Source organism: Orbicella faveolata, unplaced genomic scaffold, assembly GCF_042242905.1.
Source record: "Orbicella faveolata isolate gen_17 unplaced genomic scaffold, um_ofav_v1 contig_13, whole genome shotgun sequence".
Lineage (NCBI taxonomy): Eukaryota > Metazoa > Cnidaria > Anthozoa > Scleractinia > Merulinidae > Orbicella > Orbicella faveolata.
Genome location: NW_028301540.1, coordinates 18,996,608 through 19,021,873, shown reverse-complemented (window position 1 = coordinate 19,021,873; position 25,266 = coordinate 18,996,608). Strand labels below are relative to the sequence as shown.

The window sequence follows — 25,266 nt, the reverse complement described above, 5'->3', positions numbered from 1 at the left end:
TCGTGACGTAGCTCCTTTAAAGCAAGTCATGTCCTTAAGCTTTCGTACGTAAGCTTTCTCATTAACTGTAACGCTAACTTAACGCTCACATCTGACACGAAAAAGTAGCCGAGAATTAGCTACTGATACTAACAACAATTTCAAAAACGAGAATGGAAGGTTCACGCAAGCTTCGAGCCAACTATCGTTCAAATATAACTACATCTGCCTGTTCATTACAGTTTAAATTCGTCGTAAATCAGGCGCTTATGTGGCTTTTTAAATGACCTGTTGTCATTCTCTGTAATTAACATGTCATTGCGTCAAATTCGGGATTCTTATTTTTATTTAGCATATTTCAGTTTTCCACTTTTATTTTTTATTTATTATTATCTTATAGACGATTTGACGGTTTTTTTTCCTTTTTTTTGTGATCCGATCCGTGATCCGATCCGTGATCCGGTCTGGTCTGGTCCGATCCTGGTTTTGTCAACGCCGTTGCCTTCTGCGTAACTTTTCTTTTTTTTTGAAAACGCGAAAATCTGGGTCGGTCGGACGACGCTAAACAGAGAAAAAAAAGGGGATGGCCTAAGCCCGGTTCATTGCCAGCCACGAAAAACCATCAGGGTGGCCTCGGAGATTCTGAAGATGAATCTGACGCTAAGATACGGTTTCTGTCCATGACTCTGAATCTGGCCCACAATGAGCTCCACACATACAGCTCGAAATGCCAAGGCTTTCAAAGCAAGGAAATACTGAAAGAGATCTCTTCGAGAATAATTTTGGCACAACGTCTGTGTCACATGGCGATCAAAGTTTTCCGCAGCATTATTACAATGGCAATGTGCAAGTGCACAATTATTCAGCTCTTCTCCATGACTCGAACTTGAACGCTTTTCAAACTTTCTGACCAAGGTTATATCTCCTTCATTTGATAGACGTTCCTTGAATCCTACTTGATTGTAATTTCATTCAGCAAATTCGCTTGCTTCGCTTTCAAAGTTTTCATTCAACTAATTTTACAAACAGCGCGCATGTCATGTGTTTTCCCACTTGTTGTTTTTGCCACATTGACTTCCGGTCGCTTTGTAAAATTAAAATCCAATAAAATTAAGCTTTAATTTCCAAGTATACAAACGCACCAAATCTAATAAAACAATTATTCCATTCGCGCTTGTTGGATATGAGATTGGTTATAGTCAACTCATATCCAACGCACGCCCATATAATAATTGTTAAGTGACCGCGCAAACACGATAGTGAGGCTCGCAGTGACTGCACGGTTACTATTCCAATATGGCGTCGGGCGCCGCGTCGGGCTCGGTTACTTTATTCCAACATGGCGCCGGGCTTGGGCGCTCTCGTTCGGCCGAGTAATTACGAACAGTGTCCACACCTGAGTGAGCGAGTGAGTGAGTGAGTGATGCATTTGCATATCAGAGTCCCCGTAACAAACAGGAGTACCCGACGGAGCCGCTCGACAGAAAACCCGCTCGACAGCCTGCAATTACGCTGGCTGGGAAATATTAGCATTAGACCATTTACTGGCTGGGGTTTACGTTCAGCGTCTGGCCTGCTAAAAACTTATTTAAAACACTGTCCCTAGCTGGAAAAAACGTGACTTGTTTGTTTTTCCTGGCTGTGACTTTTTCGAAAAGGCAATCAATCCCGTCCTGGGACATAAAAAACGCGCGAGTGAGCTCTAAAGTCTAAAGTCTTCCGCCGTGAGACGATAAATCGCAAGCGGTCGTACTTACTCCCAGCGCCACGCGCTGCAAAAGTAATGCAAATCAACGCGCGCGTGATGCCATGCCCGAAAATGATGGCTCCATTGTCAGATTGTTGCGGTTTACCTTTTTCATCAACCAGTAAAAATTGCACAACACCAGCAGCTGTCATTTTCAATGACGTAATAACACTAGTATCTCGAATGGCCAAATTCGTTAAAAACGTTCTTTTCAATGGAACACGGCCGATCTCCAGGATCTCCGCTCGTTTGTCGTTCCAAGGGCCTGAAGATTTGGGAGTGGATTTCGGTTTATACAGTGTCGGGTAAATTTGCATTCACGGGCAAACTCAAAACATTTCTTCGATACATACAATTTTAGATAGACAAGCGGGTCGCACACGCGATATGACAAGTCAAGAGAAAATGATTTTCTCTTGGACAACTATATTGTTAAAACAACAAATTAATTTCCGGTGAGGTAATTAGCTTTGCCAAATATCTTTAAAGATAATAAGGTGTTGATTTCAGAGAGAGGAACTTTTCAGCGGAGTGCTTTTTATTTGGTTTGGTACATTTCGCTGACCCCTGGCACATGGACTAACAAGTTGGACCTGGTACATGAACTACTTGAATGAACCACCAATGGACTACCCTAAATGTAAACCCCTAAAATTTCTAACAAAAGTCTAGGAATCAGTTTGTCTGCTCACGTTCCAATCTTCTGGGAACAATTTTTAAACTTCATCGCTTCTGCATGCATTGCGTGCCGTTTATTTTTATTCTTTGTACTTGCTTATTGCAGCGAAATCGAAGTTTATTTGGGCTTTATTAGGCCGAAGTGGGGAGGGGTGGTAAGGACACCTTCACTTCCGGCTACGGTCCACAATTTCTGTCCACAAACTTCCGAATGAGCTAAAAAGCGCTCATAGTTTTGTATAGAGTTTTCGTGCCTAGCCTGCAGTACAGGCGGATTAGCGGGCTCTAGGGCGATACACGAGCGCGCGCGAAGCGCGAGGCGAGAAAAATCTGCCTGTAGTCACACCATTGTTTATGCTTTACCGCCCCCTTGAAATGATTGGCATGAAGAATGAGAGAGAACAAAGCCATTCAATTTACTGCCGCGAAAAAATGTCTCTAATAACCAATTAACAAATGTATACATGACGCAAAACAGTCAACAGACGTGAACATCTAAATTTAGCTAAATTTAAATCATGTTCCGAAATGAACCGGTCTCTTGAATGAGCTAATAACGATAACGCATCTCATTAAATGGTTCTGCAACCATTTTTCGATCGTTAAATCAGTTATGTGGAACCAAGCGGGCTATTCACCTGATACATACTACTTCCGCTACGGTCGCTTCAAAATCTAACGAATATTGCACGTTACATGTACAATTAAGATTACAGAAAATGGATATCGCATGATGTGCTCTGGTGACGGTTATAACTTCTTTCTTCTGTAATCTTTGGAGATCAGGTGCTTTTTCCTTATCTACTCTCGGAGAGTTCAGACGTATTTTTTCTCGCGCTCCGCTATTTTGTATTTTAGTCGGTTTTCAATTGGTTTAAGAATGTCTCTTGCAAACGAGAATTCATCATCAATTGCATCTTTGGCTAGTCGATTCAACTACTTGGACACGAAGGATCAATTCAAGTGGTATGGGGATTGTAAAGATTTGATTTGACTGGTCAAGATATTACTTGAGTTTACGGAAGATGGCGATATCTCAGAAGATCCAGCCCATAAAATGTTTTTATTCAAGGTGGGTGATCATGATATCATAGTCATAGTGGTATTCTTCAACTCATACCGTCCAAATCCAGGGGTCTGGTTACGCCATCTTGCGAGAAAAACTAGGCAACTTCTTTGCATCAAAGCAAAACCTGCTTGCTCTTCAACCGAACTGAGACTCTCAGCAATGTCCGCTCGCGGCCTCAAATTAAACCAGTCGACCCTTGTGAGATAACTTTAAGAATTCCTAGGAATTTCCTAAGAATTCTTAGGAAAAAATTCCTGAGAATTCCTAGGAATTCCTAGGAATCTAAGGTGTGAATTTTCACGGTAATTCGGATTCGGAGTTCCTAGGAATTCCAAGTTTACATAGAGCTGATTTGGAATTCCTAGGAATTCCTAGGAATTCCTAGGAATTCCAACTCAAATATACTCACCTCCCAAAAATTCCTAGGAATTTCTGAGAATAACTTGGAATTTGTAGGATTTTTTAAGAATAGGTTGGAATTTTTTGAAAATCTGAGAAAAACTGGGAATTTCGTATCATTTGTAGACCAGACAAAATTTTGATGAAATGCCCGGCATTAAAATAACAAATAAAGTCACTGATATCGTATCAAAGCAATACATGAAATGTATTGCGTTGGATTGCTCCTTCAACTCTTCGCAGAACCTGCGGTCTGTAACCCAGACTTTGCCAAGCCCTTCCGCGTGTGAGGGTGGTTCTATGGTTAAGAGCCATTCACAGAAAGTCAAGCAACAACGTAATGAACTTCAGCATCTTGTTCACTCGAAGGTAAATATGCAAATTACCAACAGTTCGTCACCTAGTCAAGAACGCCTAGGAAATATTGCTCTTCAAAATGAGGTCAAGAAATTAAAAGAGAATTTCGAATATGAACGTTCATCGAATGCAAGGACATCTAACAAAGTAAGAACCCTAGAAAATGAATGGGACAGCTGCCTTGTTACAGCCATACAACTGTTAAAAATGATGACCAAACTCGGCCAACACCTACAAACACCGCGTCACCTCAGTTCGATAAATCGTTACCTCTTCATCGTGATGATAACACGGATTGGTTAACTGTTGGCGGGCGGCGGGTAGAAGTTAAATCGACCATCATTTTGGGCGATTCGACGATTAAATATGTGGACTCCAGAAGAATGAAATGTGATGGGAAAAATGTGTTTCGCAAATGCTTCCCTTGTAGCTCCAAGCCGGGAAGACATGAAGCGTTATATTTATGGTTCCAAGTTTAGCGAAAGATCCAGATTAAGTGGTAATCCACATCGGAACAAACGACTTTAATCGTGATTCCCGCTCAGTAGCAAACAACATCATCGAATTAGCAAATGAAGCTGAAGGCCCAGCTAAAAAACGCAAGATTTTCGTTTCCAGTATCATTTGTCGTCGTGATTCCACACTCAACAACAAAGTGAGACGGGTAAACAACTTGTTGAGCTCGTCGTGTCATCAATATTCTTGGTCTTTCATCGATAATTCAAGCTAATTCAAACATTCTAGAAAACCATCTTAATAACGATGGTATTCTCTTAGTTAAAAACATTTCCTTTGCAATCCGTAATACCTCTAATTAGGATATTTTGGGGACTGAGTCTGCATGCCCAAATGACTTTTCTTCCAAATCCAATACAGTGACATTAGGTTACTCTCTTCCCATCAACAGAGGATTTAAATTTATTTCTCACAACATTGTGCATTTTGAAGAGCTTCAATCAAATTTAAGTAACCAATTAGTTGTTTTGCTCGCTCTAAGGGTTAATACCGGGGGGTTAACATCTTAAAAGATGAATTATTTTCTACCGCTGGGTATGATCAGTAACTATGCTAAAAATATCTACATCAGCCCTCAAATTTCTTGCTAAATATTTTCATATTAACTGGTAATGTTTAAGCGTAAAAGCCTATTTGTAAAAGTATATTTTTTACGTACATTATTCCAAGCTGGAAGCACAAATATGAGCAAACATTTGCAATTGCGTGCTCGTTTATAGTAGACAAACTCCGTGCGACTGATTCGACTGTATTTCGACTGTATTTAATGAGATGCGTTATCGTTATTAGCTCATTCAAGAGACCGGTCACATACCCTGGTATTCGATCATAAAAATGTTTAACAAAACGAGCGGCTTGTCGTTATACACCTTAGAACTGGATGGCATGTCATGAATTTCCCTTTAGGTATGTGAATCACATATCCTGTTATACGATAATAAATTGTATACCCAAGATCTGGCTGTTATGAATTTCCTTTTGGGTAGGTGAATCCCACACAGATGGTCTCTTACTAATGAATAACAATAGTTTTTCTTAATGTGTTCCAGGTTTCTCCTGATAAATCCAACAGTAAAAGTAAGTAAAGTAAAACTTTATTTAGCCACCGGGTCAGCCTTCGTGATAATGCTAGTAACATAAAACGAATATTAAACATGACTAAGATCCTTAAAGAGGTCCACTCCTAAATATTTATTTTGTGTACTGTTTTTATTCATGGTGCATTTCTCCTTTGCGCGGGACCTCCGATTTTTTTCTCCTTGGACTCATTAAAGAACGCCGTCTGATTACTAGTATTGACTTAATTAGGAGCCTAGGAAGATTAGTCCCAGCCGTCCACACTACACCCGAAATTGCAGCTCTTTACCAAGGTTCTTTTAATTCTGCGATTAAGTTGTCGAGCGTTTCGGTAGGAAGTTTTTCCTTCCTTTTTCATCTTCCCCATTACTACACGTATAGCTTCAGTATAGCTTAAGGCTTTCGAACACTTAAAGGCCATCTTCATCAATAACGTCCTTGAACATGGCGAGTTGATACTCGGGGCTTTCCCGCTCCAAACCAAGTAATTATTACAGTATTACTGTTTCCATAGCTTCCAGTTCTCGCGGATCTCGCTACTTAATTGACCTCAAATCTAAATGTTGCGGAGACAATGATATCTGGTGGAATAACATTGAAAATTGTGATACTTTAGGCGGCGAGGCACTGGAAGGTGTTTTCGCTCGTAGGCATTCGTAGACGGTAGACATTGTCGACGAATTTGAACTACCCTTTCGCTGCAACGTGCAATTTTAGATGGCTGAGAGAATCTTAAACGAACGTCATCAATCAAGGCTTAATCTGGCTACTGTATCTCAAGATACACAAGGTGAACGCAGATTTTAATATCTAACTGTATGTATAGCGTAAATTACAAAGTCGTTACAGAACATAAGGGTGCATCTAAAGAATGTTTGGCAAATTGGCATATTATAACCTTAAATTAAGGTATGTCTGCCATTTTGAATAATCAAATCCAGCCGGTGTCAGAAACTCGTCTGTCCAGTTTGGCTATGACGTCAGTGCTTTCTCATTGGTATCGTTGTAGAGCAAGGTTGTTTCCAGACAAAACTCAAGATCGCTGGTAACAGCAACAAACCAATTTATTTCCGTAAGGTAACTTCACGAATTTACAACACTAAGCTTCTTCAAATTTGAACCAATCTCTCCTACAGAAGAGACTCTCGCCCTAATATACATGAGGCTTAAAGTTCTTGAAACTTCTATTAGGAGCTAAATTAAGTAGTTTGACACAGTTTCTAATCTGAGTAATTACATAAGGATCAGAATGTTCTGGAATGTTCTTAGACAAATTGGTCACGGCTGAATGACGTCCGGTTCTAGATTGTTCTAGAACTTGACTTAGACAATTTTTCGTAACACTCACAGCCAAGCCTTTTGTTCTTTCGCTTTATAAGTGCGACACTACCCGGATAGCATCTCGCCGTAGCGTATCTTTAAGTCCCTGATATTATTTAAAACGAAGTTTCAGTTACAATGGGGCTTTCTTTTGGAACAAGTTGTCTCACGAATTTAGAAATGTCGGCTCTGCAAGACGGTTTAAAAGTTAAATCAAGTGATATATCGATTTCCCACGTGGCAACCATGAAAAACAGTTTGCTAGCATTTTTTTCAGCTTGAATGATGTTTTAACAAAGGCTGTACATGCATGTATTTTTGTTATTAGCATCAGCACCTTTATCAGCAAAGGGTTACTACGTTGGTCATAGAGTGTTTTGCTAATTGCACAACATTGGTGTATATTATGACAGGTCAAATATGCACAAACATTTTAAAAACAAGACAGGTTATGACTTAATTCTTATTTACGAGATTACATAAAAAGTTGGGGGTAAGAGCGAGGGGGATTGAACTTTGTCACAACAGACATTCAGCAGTGATGTCTGGGCAGTTGAGGAATATGATGAAGGGAAATGAAACAGGGGGAGGGGGGAAATGAGCTAAATCAGAATAACAATTTTATTGCTATATTTTATTGCTATATGGGTGAAAAATGCCAAATTGCAGAACAAGCCATCTTCATGTCAAGATACTTTCTTTGCTCTCCAATCTAGAAATTCTTCAAAATCACTATCATCACTGTTGCTGGAGTTTTCTACTTGTGCCTGTCTCTGAACAGCTTCTTGTAGGGAAACCTTGTCCTTTGTTGCATTTTGTTTGTCCCGCAAGGCATCAGCTCGTAGAAAGTAAAGTCTGGTATTAATAAAATAAAGGGAATTAGTCAATAAATCATGAAAAAGAATTAATGCGCAAGAATATTTCAGTCAAACCCACCCAAGAAATCTTGCAAAAAGCACAGAATTTCATTTTTGAAAATTTGCATGCATTCTTTAAGTGAAACTTGCACTCTTCAGATGAAGAATTAAATATTCAAAATGTTCAGTATAATCTTGAATGCTGCTTGAATCTAGGTATGATTAAATGTAAGTGGTCTGAAAAAATCTGGCACGCTTCCCGGCTTACAGCCACAACCTTCCAACAGCATATTGTTCTTGGGATCTTCTCGACCCCTCAGAATAACCAAAAAAACGGCACGCAATGCATGTAGAAACGATGACATTTTTAATAATGTCTTGGCTGTCACGGACATTGCAAAACAAACTAATGAATGTATAAGGTAAATAGAGTGTGAAGAAATAGCAAGAGTGAAATGGGGTTAAGACATGGGTGTGAGGACAAGGGAGTAGAGGGGGTAGGCAAAAGCTTTGCTATTTTTCTTTTAGGTTGCAATCCATGTAAAGAAGTAAAAATTTCTGTATGACACCAAAAGTAATTTTTGCCTTTCCTGACCTCCAATAATCAGCCATTTAGCCATGTTTGCTGCACTGAAGATCCATTCACCATAATTTTTATGGTAACAACCATATTTGGAACGCACGTGACCAGGAAAAAAAACCACACACATTTTCCGATTAATAATTACTTTAATTCTTAAACAACAGGCAATATCATTTCACAGGGAAATAACTCATTTGCGTCCCTTAAATGACAACATTGATACTTGTAGCTGTATTTCTCTAGTTTGAAATGATTAATTGGATGTCTATTATTACAATTACATTATTACAGATTAAAATGGAACCTTACACTACACTAAGCTTAACAGCTAAAGGCCCGTTTACACAGGCGATTTTTGTCGCGGCAACTCGATGCAATTTTTGTCGCGCTTAAGTTGCATCAAGTTTCAAACATGTTCGAAACCCCTGCGATATCGCGGCGACAAATCGCACTGAAAATCGCACCTGGTTTACACGTGCGATTTTGAAGTTGCAACTTCAGCGCGACAAAAATTGCCGTTGAGTTGCCGCGACAAAAATCGCCTGTGTAAACGGGCCTTAAAAGAGGCTGCCTCAACTTTTGTTGTCTTTGCACAGTCTTGCAACATCGCTCATACATGTATTTATAATATGGCTGATTACTGGCCCGCGATGAAAAGGAGAATTCCAATAGGTTCTTTTAGCGTCCAAATTTTGCAATACGCACGGCCAATCATAATAAAAGATTTCAAGATATTAAACCTTTGTCGTGAACTGAACTGCAACCCAAAATGAGGGATCTCAGCCAAGGCAGTGGAAGTATGCAGATGCAGGTTCAAATCCTGCACATGACACATCCAGAGGGCTGCCAGCAGAAGATGCCGAGCTACCGCAGACAGTGGCCCCACCCTCTTGTGGAAAGAAGAGAAATACTGGCCTGGACAATATGCTGTTGTGAAGAGCTTGTCACTAGATTACCCGATTGCCGTTGCTAAAACCAATGAAACCAGAACAGTGGATCAAATGATTTAGACGGATTCCGCTCAAAGTTCGAGCAATGAGTGCAAAACTTATTAACCGCACGGCCATGAGCGCGGTTCATGTTCTACCCGTGGTTTATTTACTTATTTTTTTTGTCGGTGAGCAGACCAAGGCTCCCTCTCGACCAAATTCTGAGTCACGCAACGTGTGATGTTTCTTCGCCAGAAGCTGTTAAAACATTTATACACGGACAATTTTACGGATATTATTTTCTTTGTTGTGGGTAAAATATATTTTCTTTTGGCTTTATCCAAGCGTTGGATTCAAAGGGAATAATAAATACGCTAAAAAAAGGTATTACGTCAGCCATGGAATACGTTAACGTTGCAGCTTTCACTTTCGCTACGTGACAAATAAGATCGTGTTTACTTTGCAAGTTTATTTCGCCAGAAGCGACTGTCATTAATCAGTAACAGTGATGATAGTGATTTGCAATTTTGCGAGTATTTCTTGTGGTTTTAGGCAAATGAAGTAAATTCTTTGGCTGTTTCATCGGAGCGAGTTCATAGATTGGAAGGAAAATTAAATATTTGCAAGCCAAGCAAAGAACTTGTCAGAACATGCAAGGATTACGTCATTGGTAGAGAAATAACCACCGAACTAAAGATAGCCGTGGATAACGCAATTGTTGAATTATGCGACTCGTGTGACTTCTTTGCTAGCCCTTTACTCAAGGGAAAAAAATTAAATTTAATCGTGACGTTTAAGAAAGAAAGCTGTTGTTAATAGTGTTTGTATCTTCATGCCCATACATATCCCGATGAAAATTCCGGATTAAGAAGATTACGTCATCGGAGAGTTCACAACGGCTACGACTGGTGGTGCAATGATACAGTTTGTGTTGATCAAGTGATGTGTCTACAGTAATCAATGAATCATCAAAGACTGCTTTGGAATCTGCCCTGCATTGCGACTGTAGGTAAAGGTAAAGTCTGCATGCGAGCCAAGTGGCCCATCAGGCCGGAGCTTATCCCGGTTTCTGTAGCATGAAGCGACTAGGAATATTTCTACTCCCCCCTGGATGGGATGCTAGTCCATCGCAGGGTTACCCCCAGCATTAAGTTCGCCGGTACCCATTTATACACCTGGGTGGAGAGAGGCACTGTGAGAGTAAAGTGTCTTGCCCAAGAACACAACACAATGTCCCTGGCCAGGGCTCGAACCCGAACCGCTCGATCCGGAGACGAGCGCACTAACCATGAGGCCACCGCGCCTCCCATTCACGCGACTGTAGAGCTAAGAAAACAGTTAAATTTTAAATGCGCGGTTATAAGAACTCCAAGATCTTCTTGTTTGCCAAAAATCTGCTCATACCACGGTAACTTTTTGAATGCTATTTGAAACATCTCAATTTAATTCATTTCTGTAAGTGACCTCGCGATTAAATTCTCAAGCATTCTCGACAAAGTTAGTGTCAAACCTTGTAAGAATGCTTAAAGCGTGCGTTATCGTGTTTTGAACTGACGTGAAATGTCCGTTTTTATCAAAATATGGATAACTTCAAATTCAATTTTCTCTCGCGGGGTCACCTTGAGAGCCTAAGTCTCGATAAGTTCTTCCAAACTGTATTCAAAATATTGCCATGCTATGCGGATTTTTTGCTCGAATGTTCAGCGGAAATCATCTTAAACATTATCTGTCCTAGTACTGTCTAAAGACCTTATTGAGTAGTTCCAGCGCAACCACAAGGCGAAGTCAAATCAAGAGATATGGAGTGCTGTAACCCAGTCTACTCACCTAAGTGATAAACATTAAAGTGGTGCTATAGGAGTATAGATACTGATTTTTTTTGTTGCCTCAATAAGACGTTTCAGGAGTACTGCAGAGACAGTTCAGCTCAATCGATTCAATTTTGTTAGTGGTACGAAAAGAGCATCATAGAGCTATTTCTTAGTGGACCACTGAACTCGGCAATTGAATTAACAAAGGATGTTGGCGACATGCACATTTTTTGCAAGACGTTTATAGAAAGTTGCATTTTGATAAGATTATTGTCCAATGCATGTACTAAACAAATGTGGGCTCATTCTGAGTTTTTCCGTGTACTGTAATCCAAAATGGCAAGGACATTTTTTTTTGGCCAAATGTGCTAAGGGCTAGGTCACGGTGTAAGAATGCGCCTTGGGTTCCTCCAATTTGTCAATTCACTATGTGTCAAATTAACATTTTAGTAGAATGCCCTGGTCAGAATGTAGATTAGTTTGGTGATAGTAGAATTAGCAGTTAGATTACCATAGACTTGTTTAAGGACTGCTCGCTCAAAAATCTTCATAACTACTCGAAGCACTAAAATTGATTGACTGTTTGAAATTATTCGGATCTGACGATCCAGATTTATGTAAAGGTGTCACCTTAACAATTTCAAAGAATTTGGGATTGCACAAGACTGCAACAAACGGTTGAAGACACAAGTCAAAGGAGAGGCAAGAACATTTGCTGGCACCAATGTTTGTAAAATGAGAATGAACACCTTTAAGTCTAGAGGATTTGTGTCAGCGCAGAAATGACAATTCCTGGTCAACAAACTCAGTGCAGATATCATTAAAAGCGAGAGGAAGTCCCATGCAGAATAGTCGTGAATTGTCTTGACTGCAATCCAAGTGATCTAACCATTAGCTATTCAAAGGTTGTCATTCTCAATGGCACCATTACTAACTAGCTCTTGCAGTGCACAGCGACAATTCCTCTTATGTGGTCAGAAGCTAAGTTTCCTAAGAGTAGACCACGATATAGAAGAATCATCGACATGATGGGTATGCAGGGCATTAAAAAAAATTCCTTTTGGCCAATTCAATTCAGTGAGTAACTTTATTCCTTATACTCTTATAACAGTAACAACTATCCATTTAACAGGCCTCCACTTCATTTGATCGCAAGATTTCATGGCTCGCCTGATCTGATCAGACATCCAGGAAGGCTAGTTGCTGTGCTCACGAATTGAAAGAAAAAAATTAAAAGATAATATCCTAGATATTAAACGATAAAACTGCCAACTTCGACGAAAGACAAATACATCGATAATAATGTGATACATTTCTAAACACCCAAACACTCACTTAAAAAAAACACGACTCGGAAATTTGAATCCAACGTTTTACTAAACTGACAGTAAGACTCACCATCATAACCCGATGTGGCTTCTTTCCTTAGTAAACTGGTATATTGAGACAGCGAGGAACCCAAATTTGCAGTAAACTAGGTGTCTATATTGTGTAGTAAACATTGAACAAACAAGCTGCAAGCCGGCAGCTTCGAAGATTCTTGCCACTGGCCAACGTAAATTGGTGCTATTAGCTAGCCTGAATTCGCTTTCATCCTTGCCGGCTTCTAACAGTAGTCCAAGACATGGAAGACATGGAGTAAACTAATCACATTAAATAAACGCTGAATAGATGACCTTAATGTGAGAAAAATCTTAGACTTTTGGTGTTCGCAAAACTGCAAAAGTTATCAGGAAGTGAAGGAAAAGCAATGTAGCAAAGGAAGGAGTAAAATTAGACTCAGATTCCCTGACCTCTCTCTTTTTTATTCTATATTGTGGTTGTGGTTGTGGTTTTCAAATTGCGGATTCTAAAACAATTAAGATGTTGTCGTGACCTACTGCACGATGACCTAACTTTCTTATCTTGTAAACACATCCAAACCAATAGGTCCGCCATGCGTACTTGTGGGCTTATGCTTAGTGTTATTTCATTCGGTTGGAGTTTGTTTTTAAAAATCAGTATCTGGGAGCTGAATTGCTATATTAGTGAGAAGGCAATCACTGAAAATGTATAGGCATTACTTTGAAACTGGAGACATTGTACTCGTGGTAAAAAACTTGTGGTCCCTTGGTCTCATCCTGGAAGAAAAACCAAACAAGATTGAAAGAGGGCTTGTGAGGAGAGTCAGGCTGAAAACCAAGTCCATGGTCCTGGAACGTTCCATCGACGAGACCGTTCTTCTTGAGGCTCCTAGACTCCACAATTGTATTATGCGATGATCCAGTTTTAAATAAAATTGCTTGTATATATGGCTTAACAAATTTAAATAAGGCAAATCCATACATCACATTAATGTATGGTCAACAATGCTAATTAACAAAAATAGCAAAGAAATCACTGTCTAAATCTCCAAATATACTAAGCTTACTTTTCGGACAATGTGATTGTGATTTCTTAGTACAGTAAACAAATGCAAATAAACTCTAATATGGTAATTTATTTCACTTTTGAATATCTACCTTGGACAAAGAGAAAAGGTGACAGTTCATATTCAAACTGAGGCGAAGAAGCGTACTTACTCAAAAGGGTAAAAATATATTCCGCAAATCGACGGCTTTCCAGTCAACTGATCGTTGAATGACCTCTTCCGTGAACTACATTTGTAAACAAGTAATTCCACTAAATCCATCCAAATGTAAAGTGATGAAAGATATTACCCTCTTGTTTCCGAAAGTCTCGAGAAAGCATCTGTGATTTCAACTTATGTAGTTTTCAAACTCAAGCGGTACTGTCTTTGAATTTGTGGTCACTGATGGAGACATTTTAAACTTCTGACGGATCAAAGTAATGAATATTGGCTTTTAAAAGTACAACGGCTCCTGTAGAACCTGCACTGGACACATGCCAAGTCTGTCCTAGCTTTCGCGAGGAACTTTTCTCCCATTGTCTCGATTTGTTGACTTGCATGAACACCTGAAAGTAAAACAACAATCGCAGACGGGTTTCGTTATTTGTACTTAATAACTAGATTTTCGACGAGTTAAAAAAATGATAAGATGTGGAACTCAAGACCAAGCTCAAAATCAAAAACGACTTACCGTTAAAACTAAAAGCAGGGGAAACTAGAGACCACGATGGCTAGTGCGCCGTACGACACAAGACCACTTGTTGAAGCTTATGTAACTTAGCCGAGCGTAGACTGGAGCCTATCCTTGAGGATAGCAAACCACGCGACAAGCGCTCTGTTCACCGTGACAAATCCAGGAATAAATATCTTGGACCATGACATTGCGTGGTTTACACTTCGTGTAAGCCACACAAAAACCGTGTGGAAACATAGTGTAACACTAACGATACTAGAATGCATGCCTGTTACATGTTGGGTTCTGCCGTAAGGAAAACCACTCAACATTTGTGTGTGATCCCGTATGCAATGTATCCTCCACGTTATATATATAGAAGACACAAATGCTAACTAATCTGAGCATGCGTTTAGAGCAAATTAGTTTTGTTCTAAAGAGAATAGTACCACAAGGAGGGCAAGGGACTACTTGAAACCAATATATAGCTTTGCGATGTCCACACCTAACTGACGTAGATGGAACATGTTTTACGTAGGGTACACATGTACCTCTCCCACCTCACCCCCACCACTTCCTTGCCTCTCACTTCCTTGCCTCTAGACTAATTAATTAATTGGAATTAATTAATTAAACAAACATTAAAGTTTACACCTTAGCACCATGGTGGCAGGCAGCCCCCAGAACCATCCCAATAGTGCACTCTGAACTAAAAATTACAGAAGACAAAATGTAACAAAACTGGAGCCTTCAAGTGAGAAAGACAGAGTGGTTGTACCTTTGTTCACTAAGTTCTGACAACTCTCTATCCACTCTGGATTCCTCATCTTCCCCTTCCACAATAGATTGTGACACCTACAGAAAGAAAACAACATTCAAATTCATGAAGTTGAAATGAATGCTGGATGCACAAAACTGTCATCATAAAACTGTTAACCGTATCTATAAGAAAATTATTGATCGGTTGGTTCTCCACGCGCCATTTGTAACGTTAAAGGTACGCGATCATGTGGGTGTCCAATTACAGATAACCAATTACAACTCTGAAATTGGAAACCTTTAATTGGATACCTATGCCATTCGCATGTCAATTATGTGTGCTCTAATGGCTTACTTGTTAATGTTTCTTGCTGTTTACAAAAGTTATGGAAAACGCTACTAACTTTCTTGAGTTATTTTTCTGTAAAAAAGTCGGCGCATCAGGGTATGTTATGGACGGGTCAATGAATGAGTGAGTGAGTGAGAGAGAGATGTATGTATGTCACACCAATCAGATTGAATCTACTATAAACAGCCAAATCAAATTTCTTGTTGTAAAGGTAAATGGTATGTGAGAAGATTCGATCCCGATACAGTTCAGAATGGCGATATTTATTCTTCTATAAAAGACGAGGAAGTATTCATATATTGGGCTTACTTCGACATTTTCTGTGGGTTAGGCTGAGGATATTGTGGGTGGGTTTGATAATCATTTGCAACTGGATAATCGGTCAAAGAAACAGTGTTTGGCATATAACTACAAACATGCGATGAAGGGTGAGCTTTTCCCATCAGATAAGTTTTTGAATTGAGTCTACTAATAGGTTTAAGATGTGATTATAATATAACTGAGCTACTACGCGCGCTCTGATTGGCCGATAGGTTTGTTTAGATCAGAGTATGTAAACACAGTTGTGACGTTTTAGATTCTCGCGTATTAATTTTTGAGAATTATTTTATAAAAGCAATAGAGCACTTTTTCCGCGTTTACATAGCCTCATCTAAACACTCGAGGGTTGGGAGAATTCTCGAAAGTTATGCAAACCCTTGACTACGTCTCAGGTTTGTATAACTGTCCCGAATTCTCCGAACCCTCCTCGTCCAATTACCATTACAAATTGAGAGTTATTTATTAATAAGACTATTAGGTCAAAACAACTGTCCCACACAAGGACCCAACTTTAGGGGACAGGGTACCCCTGCCGGCTTATCCAGATTGGAGGCAGGGCATCTCCCATCCGCCACCTTAATGGAAGCGGTAGGGGGCCTTGACAGTTACTTACCTCCTATATTGCTTAAAGCCACCCATATGGATGGGACAGAGGTTACCCACCATCCCTATGGATAGCGCAGGAGGTCTTGATTATTACCTGCACCTATACAGATCGGGTAAGGAAGTTTTAACTGCTACTCTGTTGACCTATTTAGATGGGGTAGGGGGTCTTTACAGTTAGAGGCTGGAGTACCTCTTGTTTGGTCTCCTCTACCACCTTGTTAAAGTGGTGGGGTAGGGGAGGGCTCTTGACTGTACTGTACTGTACTGTAGAATATTTTAAGTTTCAGGCATGGCACTTGAAACACTGCAAAGATATTTGGTGTGAACTTGGCTGGGATTCCAAACAGAAATGAGACAACATAAGACTACAATGATGTTTAAGGTAGTAAATTGTTAACGTCCCTCTCATTTGTCTAATTTGTTAACTTTATCACAAACCGACACGATTATGGCCTTCGGTCTTCCAAATCTTGAAGTCCCAAAAACAAGAGACTTCTTTGAGACAATTTAAGACCAAGATCAAGTTGCATACTATCAGCACAAAGTACATTAATTCTTTTAGTGTCGGATTTACTCTTACTTTATGTTTATCTATAGGTTAATATAAATATAAATTACAAACCATTGCTTTTAGGAAGACAAATCCTTTACTTTTTGTACAGTGTTAGGGTTAGGGTTAGTCAAAGTTGTTGCTCAAAGGTTGGAATTCAAAGTAATCCTGAAATAACATTGATAGGTGGAGAGGGACAAAAGGTATTTATGTTAAAATGTCTAAAATGACTGGCTAAACAAGTGTATCAACTCTTTTCACATGTGATTGAGGGGCAATTTTGGTTGCAAACATTTCTTAGTGCTGAAATTCAATGTCATTTTTTTTCTGACCAGTATTGCATAATGCCCTTACCACTGTCAACTGTAGTCTACCATTTTTTCAAAAATCAAGACATTTGTTTGAAAAGATTTTGTATCAAACAACCCTACTATTTGATCTACAGTAGTCTTACTGTTCAGTGCAAAATGAAATAACCAGTCGATTTTACAAGGGAATGATACTAACAATAATTTCCTACAGTGCAAAGATAGAAAATGTTTTCACCTTTTGAACAGATAAATTTTGCAGAACTTTCAGCTTGCTGATAACATAATCAATACGCAAATTCCAAGTGAGATTTTTGTGTATCCTAGTCCCAAGAGGCTTTTTCCCCATTGCCTCCTTTAGTTTGGTATCAATCCAAAATAAATTTATGCAGGTCTTGTCCGCACAACGAGGATTTGAATACTTAGAATTAACATTTGCTTACTTTTTTGGCATTGGGCTTCATCCCATTAAATTAAGGCTGAACCAACAATTTGCATTATTTAGACTTTCTTGTAGTAATTGTTGTATGCTTTCACACATGTTACCACTTGACCAGATGGTAGTGTCATTGGCATACATCAATTTCAGAATTTTGTATAGAAAGTGGCAAATCATTTACGTACATTGAAAAACATGATGGACCTAAAATGGATACCTGTGGAACTCCTAGTACATTAGAGGAAGTGGCATTGATGTTTTCCCTAATACAATACATTTCTGCCAGCATTTGCTCAAATATGATTTAAACCATTGCATAGTGTACTCTCTAGTGAAGCACATTGATAATTTGGATAGAAGAATGTCATGATTGACTAAGTCAAATGCCTTGCTTAAATCAAGCAAAATGGCTCCAATAAGCTTTCCTCTGTCCAATTCCTTGAGCCAACGATCTGTAATGTTAATTACTGCAGTTTCACATTAATAATTAGGTCGACAAGCAGACTGATGTTTGCACAGCAGATTATACTTTAACAGGTGTTTCTGATAAGTTGCAGATACGTGTTGTTCTAGAGGTTTAGAAAGGATTGGAAGTCAGTAGTGGAATCTTTTTTGTGAAGTGCAGCTGGTAGAGTTTCTTTTAGTATATGAACACTGACGCTATCTAGGCCAGTGGCTTTGTGAGATGGGATATTCTTCCAGTCATTTTCAATTATCCTCTCTGTCATTGTTGGAATTTTGAAGACATCTGTGACAGTCTCAGACATGCTGTTGTTGATGAGATGGAGGAGCTAGTTATTTGCAACCAGACGTGTAAAATTCAAGTTCATCTCCATTGGTGAAGAAGTAAATGATGTAAAATAATCATCACACCCATTGTCAATGATTACATGGCTCAGTGCTTGTGTGACTGGCTTCAATATTTTCCACTGATTTTTTATGTTATCTTTGTTTTCCACGATCTTCTGTTTGAAATAGTTGGCTTTAGCATTTGCTCGAGGTAACAGAAGTATTCCAAAACTGAACAAACACTTCAACACATTTTTAAAACAGTGTACTTAGTATTTCGAGTCCTTTGCAATGCACAGATTCAGCCCATCACCAGAAGTTACATGGAAGTGACGCCTAAGGGCCATCTGGCGCAAGTCTTAAAAGTTGTGTGGGAAAATTAAGTGTCATGGAAGACAAAGCCTTGCAAGAAATGAGTTTAAATCTCACTCCAGATGATATCCCATGTTTTTTGGTCGGTAATTCAGAAGATGTAGGTAAATGGAATGTACCGCAGCTAAAATTCTGGCTTAAATGCAGAAGAAAAGAAGATCCCGTTGAAAAGTAAGTTCGATATTTTGTTTTGCTGTTTGTTTTCTGGATGGTTATGTGCGTTGCACTGTTCCAGGTGAATACTTACCTACTTGCTTTTTGTATTCCCTTGTGTGCAGAGTAAAAGCATTCAATGCAATACCCTATTACGGAGACAAGGTTTACGATCCTGACCCTGATGAAAGCAAAGCTTGAGAGGCTTAAGCGCTCCAGTGTGTTCCAGTGTAACTGAGCAGAATGTCCTTGGGCAAACCAGCCCCAATAGTACGTGTTTTGATAGCTACCCACTGGACAAGTCCACGCTATTCTCAGAAGACTTTTCTGTTTTGCCATCCTTTGTGCCTATGGATGCTTTCGAACAAGTTAAAAATTCAGGAAAGTCATCAAAGAAATCTGCAAACGCTGAAGTTGTTATAAACTCTAATGACAAGGGTCTTCGTATGATGAACTTCGTAGATGAAATGCAGGTATATAACAACGTGGAAAAAAATATAATTTATTTGCACCCTTCTTGTTGGACATCCTACAAAAGAAATGTTAAGTACAAAGTAAAATTGGTCATCAACAGAAGAGAAACACCCAAGATCCAGGCAGCAAAATGTGAAAGGCAATGTCCCCCTTGCAACTGTGGGTGTTGCTGTCATGTAATGGCTATAATTTGGAAGCTTGAGAACATGATGAGAAACTCGCAACTACAAATTTCCACCCCTGATAACAGATGCTGCACATCGAAGCCGAGGCAATGGGGGAAAGGAAATAAAAGAGCGGTAGAATTCCAGTTATGGTCTCAACCCTTGTAAAACCAAGCCATGCCTCTGACCTATTTGCTAGGAAGAAAAGAGGATTACAATCACAATTTTATGATCCCAGGCCCCCCAAATTTCAGAATCTTGATGTTGATGGCATTCTTAAATTGAAACATGATCTTAACAGCATAAATCCCCACATACCCTTTGGAGCAATGTTACCATATCACAAGTCAATCCAAACAGTGATGACTATAGTTGGCAAAGTTGCTAAAGGTTCCATTATTCATGAACAACTTCAGGATTTTACTGCTCCCAATTCACTTGTTCCAACCTCTGTGCATAGCAGCTCATCTGTTGCTCAAACAAGCTGGACCTCTGTGAGCATTACTTCACTGACTACTGAAGAAATAATATTACAGTCCTCTTGCCAGCTTACCAACCAAGGGCAAGGAAGGCTAAACGATGAAGGGTATGGCAAAGAACAATGTTCCATTGCCAATGATATAGCTGTTCCCACCCACTGGCAAGTGCCAAAGAAATCAAATATTGCACAATTTCCTGAATCCATTGTACCCCCCAATATCAAACATGTCAGTAAATCACATGGTTAACTGACATCATTTTTGTAACAATCCCCTCAACAGTTGAAAACATCATTTATTGAAACATTAACAGCTGGACAAATGGAAGTTAAACTTGCAACAAGAGGGCAATCTTTCTGTAGTCCATCTCGACAAAGTGCTCCAAACAACAATAGAGGGCTCTGTTGGAAGTGAATTTTTTGTCGCCATGTTTCATCTTTATCTCCCATGTTTCCCTTAGAATTTGATCTTTCGGAAACGTGTGAAAAATTAGATCTTTCCTGCTATCAGAGCGATTGTTACACAATGCTGCAGCACAACACTTGTGACTTAAATGCTTATATTAGCCACCATATTTTCCACCTTGGCCCTTAGGCCTTGCTTCCATGCAACTTCCAGTGATGGGCTGAATCTGTGTATATCAATAATCATTAAATGTTTCATTCTTATCTAAATGTTGTTCAAGATGACAATGTACTGTAACTACCTGTGTCTCCACTTGCATTACTTTCTGGAATGTTTCCCATTCCTCCTCAGCTGGATCCTTGTATTCCACTTTTCGGATCTAAAGTGTGTGACAGAGAGCAAAATTTAAAAATACAAACGAACGTTATAGAGGTAAGTACTTTTACCTTTATTTACAGCTTATTTTCAACTGAAAGAGGATTTTGATCACGCATGTACTAAACAGAAAAATATTAGTGCGTTAAAAACCTAAATAATTAAAAACAATATTATAATTATAATAAGAACCTTCCCAGCATCCTATGCAGCTGAAAAATTTGCATGTTAACTAACGTTGTCAGTTTTGAAATCCGGGAGGTTGCTGTATTACATAAAAAAAACACTTGCCATGAAATAGATATTTTTGCAAATTTGGTGTGATGACTTCACCAGTCATGTGACCATGTCTAAAAGTGCATTTTACCCCTGTGTGAGGACAGGTATGGAAAAACTGGAAAGCGCTTCACATATTTCAAAGGGTAATGCTATAGAGCATTTGGAAATGGCCACATGACTTCTGCCATGTCACAGTTAAGGGGGCTATTTTTATTATATTTTTGTGAAGATACACTCTTTGCAACCTTGTGGTTGTTACATCACTGGTCACATGATTAGAACGTGCAATTTTTTAGATAGCTTTAAAATTGCATTTCTTCTCAATAATGAAGCATAATTTTGTGTGAAGTTGTAGAATTTTTAATACAGTATTTGAAAAGAGCCACTATTATTTCTTCCTAAAAACAAACCCAACAATAAGTATAAGTGAAAATCACAGAGAAAAATTAGAAAAGATTCGTTGTTGTTTAAGCTGCTGGGAATACTACCGCCTAACCTCCTTGAGAAAAATTGTTGTGCTTAAAAGCCTAATCGCTTCACAGCTTGTTTATGTGCTCTCTCCCTTACCAACCAATCAACAGGTGTTGGATGAGATCAATAGCATTTTCTATCAATTTCTTTGAGATGGTAAGGGAGGCAAAATAAGAGAAGCATTATGATTAATGACTATGAAAATGGGGGACTTAAGGTGCTTGAAGCTCCTTCAATAAAGCACTTAAGCTATCCTGGGTGAGAAAATATTTAAACGACGATAATAGTGGAAAATGGAAGCTGCTGTTTGACTTTCAATTTGAAGATTATGGTGGAGTAGAGTTCTTCAGAGGCAACCTTGACAGAAAGGACGTTTCTAAATACATCAATGTGCCCGACCCTTTCGTTACTGAAATCGTGCAAATATGGACAGAAACGTGTTTTGAGGATACAATAAAATCCGTAGAACACCTTTTGTCATTAAACTTATGGCACAACTCTCTTGTAAAGGTTGGGAAGAAGCCAATTTATTACAAATCATGGTCTGCTAAGGGAATTCAAAAGGTCAGGCACTTTATGAGGGATGAAAGCAAATTTCTATCCTTTAATGAATTTAAGGAGCGCTTTGATGTCAAAACGAACTTTCTCACCTTTTATGGTGCTATGTCATCTATAAAAAAACCTGAGAAATACGGTAAAATGCAGTTCCCTTCAAAAGGAAACTATGAATGCTTTACTAATGTCTTTTTAAGTGTTACCAAAACAAACAGAATGGTTTATCAAAAGTGCGTCAGCTCTAAACAGACTAACCCTTGTAAAACTCAAAACAAACGGCTTACTGACTGCCAAATTACCTGTTCTAAAGTGCGGTTTTTCGAGTAATAAAATGATCAAAATAAGGTGAGAGGACGAAGTGCTCCTTAAGTCTTAAAATACATTCGATTGACTTCAAACTTCACACAAATGTGGAACAACCACTCTAATTTATTTTTTGTTTTAAACTTATCTCAGATATGTTGATATAGTGGTTTTCCGAACCATTTTAAAAACACCTATGAAGCGTGTCAAAAATAACCGCAAAATATAGGTCATGTTTAACAGCATAAAAATGCATCTGGTACTTCACTTTTCGATTATTTTACTTTACAACCTTAAAATATCATTATTAAACATATACCATGCCAAGTTTCATGCTCGAACTTGCAGTATTTCCCTTAGAAAATAAACGAAAATCTATGCCAATGTGTTGGGTGCAAATAACACAATAATTATACACGAACAAGAGACAAATCAATTTCAATGGCGAAAATAAAAGGCTATCATTAATTAAAATCCCGGCAATTCACTGCTATCAGTAGAAAAACAATGTCCACTATATAAAAGCTGTTTTTAGAAGTTTTCGAAGAATTGTGTGTTAACTTTGTTTAATTTCCTGTCCGCCGCCAGGCGGTGTTGGACATGACTCGCAAAGCATGCCGGGAGAAATTTTCCTGGAGCTCATTTTCATCTGATTGCTGAACGGCAAACACCACCATGCGCTGATGGTGATGTGAAAATATGAATTATAGGAGGTTCGCTCACATCCGATGCTGAAAGAAATCTGGAATGACATCCATATAAAATGTTCCGCATGCCAAGTAATAGCTGTAGATGACTTCTAATCAATTTACAAAGCCACCATTTTCAGTGCTGAACAGATGATTTTAGGAATCAAACCTTCGTGGTTCATGGAATCTCTATGGTTGAAAGATAAATTATTTCCATTTCTGACCTCTTTTAATTTGATCTTAACGTGCCCGAATTGAACCTACCTTCGGCACTTTCTTTCTTAGATATCTCGACTTGTGTATGAAGTGTATCAGTGTATTGCTTGCCAAAAGCATGGTTGTTGACAGATATTATGTTTTCGTTCGATGATAAGAGAGCTGAGAGGTAAAACCTATGAAGAAAAGGGTTAAATAATTCGAAATCTAAGCAATGTTTTGTCCTTGAAAACTTGTGTAAAGCTTCATTAATCGAGTTTCGCCTGCTGTCTTTCCTTATTAACCAAAAGGAATCATAAACAGCTTGCTAATGGGCTATGGCTCTTTCAAAGTAACATAAATAATTTGCAATATATGGAATTAAAAAACTAGATGCTTAATGGGGAAAGTAGGGTATGTTTTGCTTTAATGTAAGTGGTAAAAAATAATTGTATTTGTCCCCTGTACCAGGTCACACTTCCAGCAAATTCTTGTTCAACTTACAAATCCAAGATTAAATATGTACTGTGTGGATCTATTTTGCAGACAATGGGATAACACGATTTTGGTCTTGCTCAACTTCCTTGGATGTGTTTAAAGTAAAAGGTCTACCAATGACTTTGCCTCATTCATTGCCACTGGCAATATCAATGTTCAAACTGACGAGAGTTTGAGATTTCTCTTCACCTAGTGCTTAGGTGTTGGATGTAACTTGCATCTGCTCCAAGTGTCCATTCCTGGGTTCTCAGTACATGTGAGGCCAACTAAAAGGGAAATCGAGCTCAATGGAAAGAGGGCTTGGTTGAGATATATGAGATAAATGCTTTGGACAAATAATATACCTCATGCTATTTAAAGCGGTTGCAACTAAAATTGCAGATGGGAGATGTGAAAAAAAAAACTGACTTACCTTTACTTGCAAATAATACCGGTAATTCAATTCCAAAGTATGCTTTTTAAACTGAATATTTTCAAAGTACTGACAAGCACAACAAAAAACCAGCAAAATAGCACAAAAACCATATTATGGAAACAGCAGCCAACATTAAGTTCACCTATAAATTAGTAAACTGGAAGATTGTGAATGATAGGCACGGTGAATTAGCAATGAATGAACAGCTCATGGTCCTGACCTGCCTTCATTGTGTGTCCTCATATCACACCTCTGCTGAAGTTTAAGGTTCAATGCAAGTTGTGTAAACTAAAGGGAGCTCTTCACCCAGAACAGTTTTTTTTTTTTTAAATCTTTATTGAAACAAATTGATATTAATACAGCAAATTAGTTACTTACCTACATAATTATAATAACAACTAATATTACTAATACTAATAATATAATACAACTAATTAGTACTAATAATACTACTACAACTAATGTTATTACAACACTAAAAACACCAATATCACTAACAATAGACGGTAACCAAAAATAAAAAATTCCAACAAACTATAACTAAATATTTACAAAATATAATGTAAATAACATATTAATTAGTGTTACATAGGTCAACATACAGAAAGTGAATGCATATTAACACCTTTCAATAATTAAGCTTTTACAAGAGGCGACACTATCCATTTAGCTTCAAAGAAATCCTTTGTTTTTTTACTATGCAGACTTATATATTTTTCCGTTTCATATTTTACAGCAATTTTCTTTTTAAATCCATATATATATTTGGAAGAATTTGACTTCTTCTACAATCCCATAAGTACAATTTCCCAGTTATAATTAGATAGTTTAGCAGCTTAGCAGAATGGGAGTTTTGTGGTATCATTCCAACTAAAACATCTTGCAATGAAAGTCGAATGTTTTCCTTTAAAAGTTGGTGCCAGAATACTTCGAA

The 25,266-nt window shown here is 38.5% G+C and overlaps 1 protein-coding gene across 4 annotated transcripts in view; it reads right to left on the bottom strand.

Moving 5' to 3' along the window:
• Positions 1–6,868: 6,868 nt before the first annotated feature.
• LOC110060524 (zinc finger protein 830-like) overlaps positions 6,869–25,266 on the bottom strand; it is a 103,355-nt gene continuing 84,957 nt past the window's right edge. For all 4 annotated transcript variants that reach the window (XM_020767312.2, XM_089284941.1, XM_089284940.1 and 1 more), the window contains 3 exons: positions 20,854–20,931; positions 15,163–15,239; positions 6,869–7,997 (listed from right to left, as the gene is read on the bottom strand). In XM_020767312.2, the coding sequence (XP_020622971.2) occupies positions 7,829–7,997; positions 15,163–15,239; positions 20,854–20,931 (324 nt within the window). In that variant the 3' untranslated portion in view covers positions 6,869–7,828. The remainder of the gene's footprint in view (positions 7,998–15,162; positions 15,240–20,853; positions 20,932–25,266) is intronic.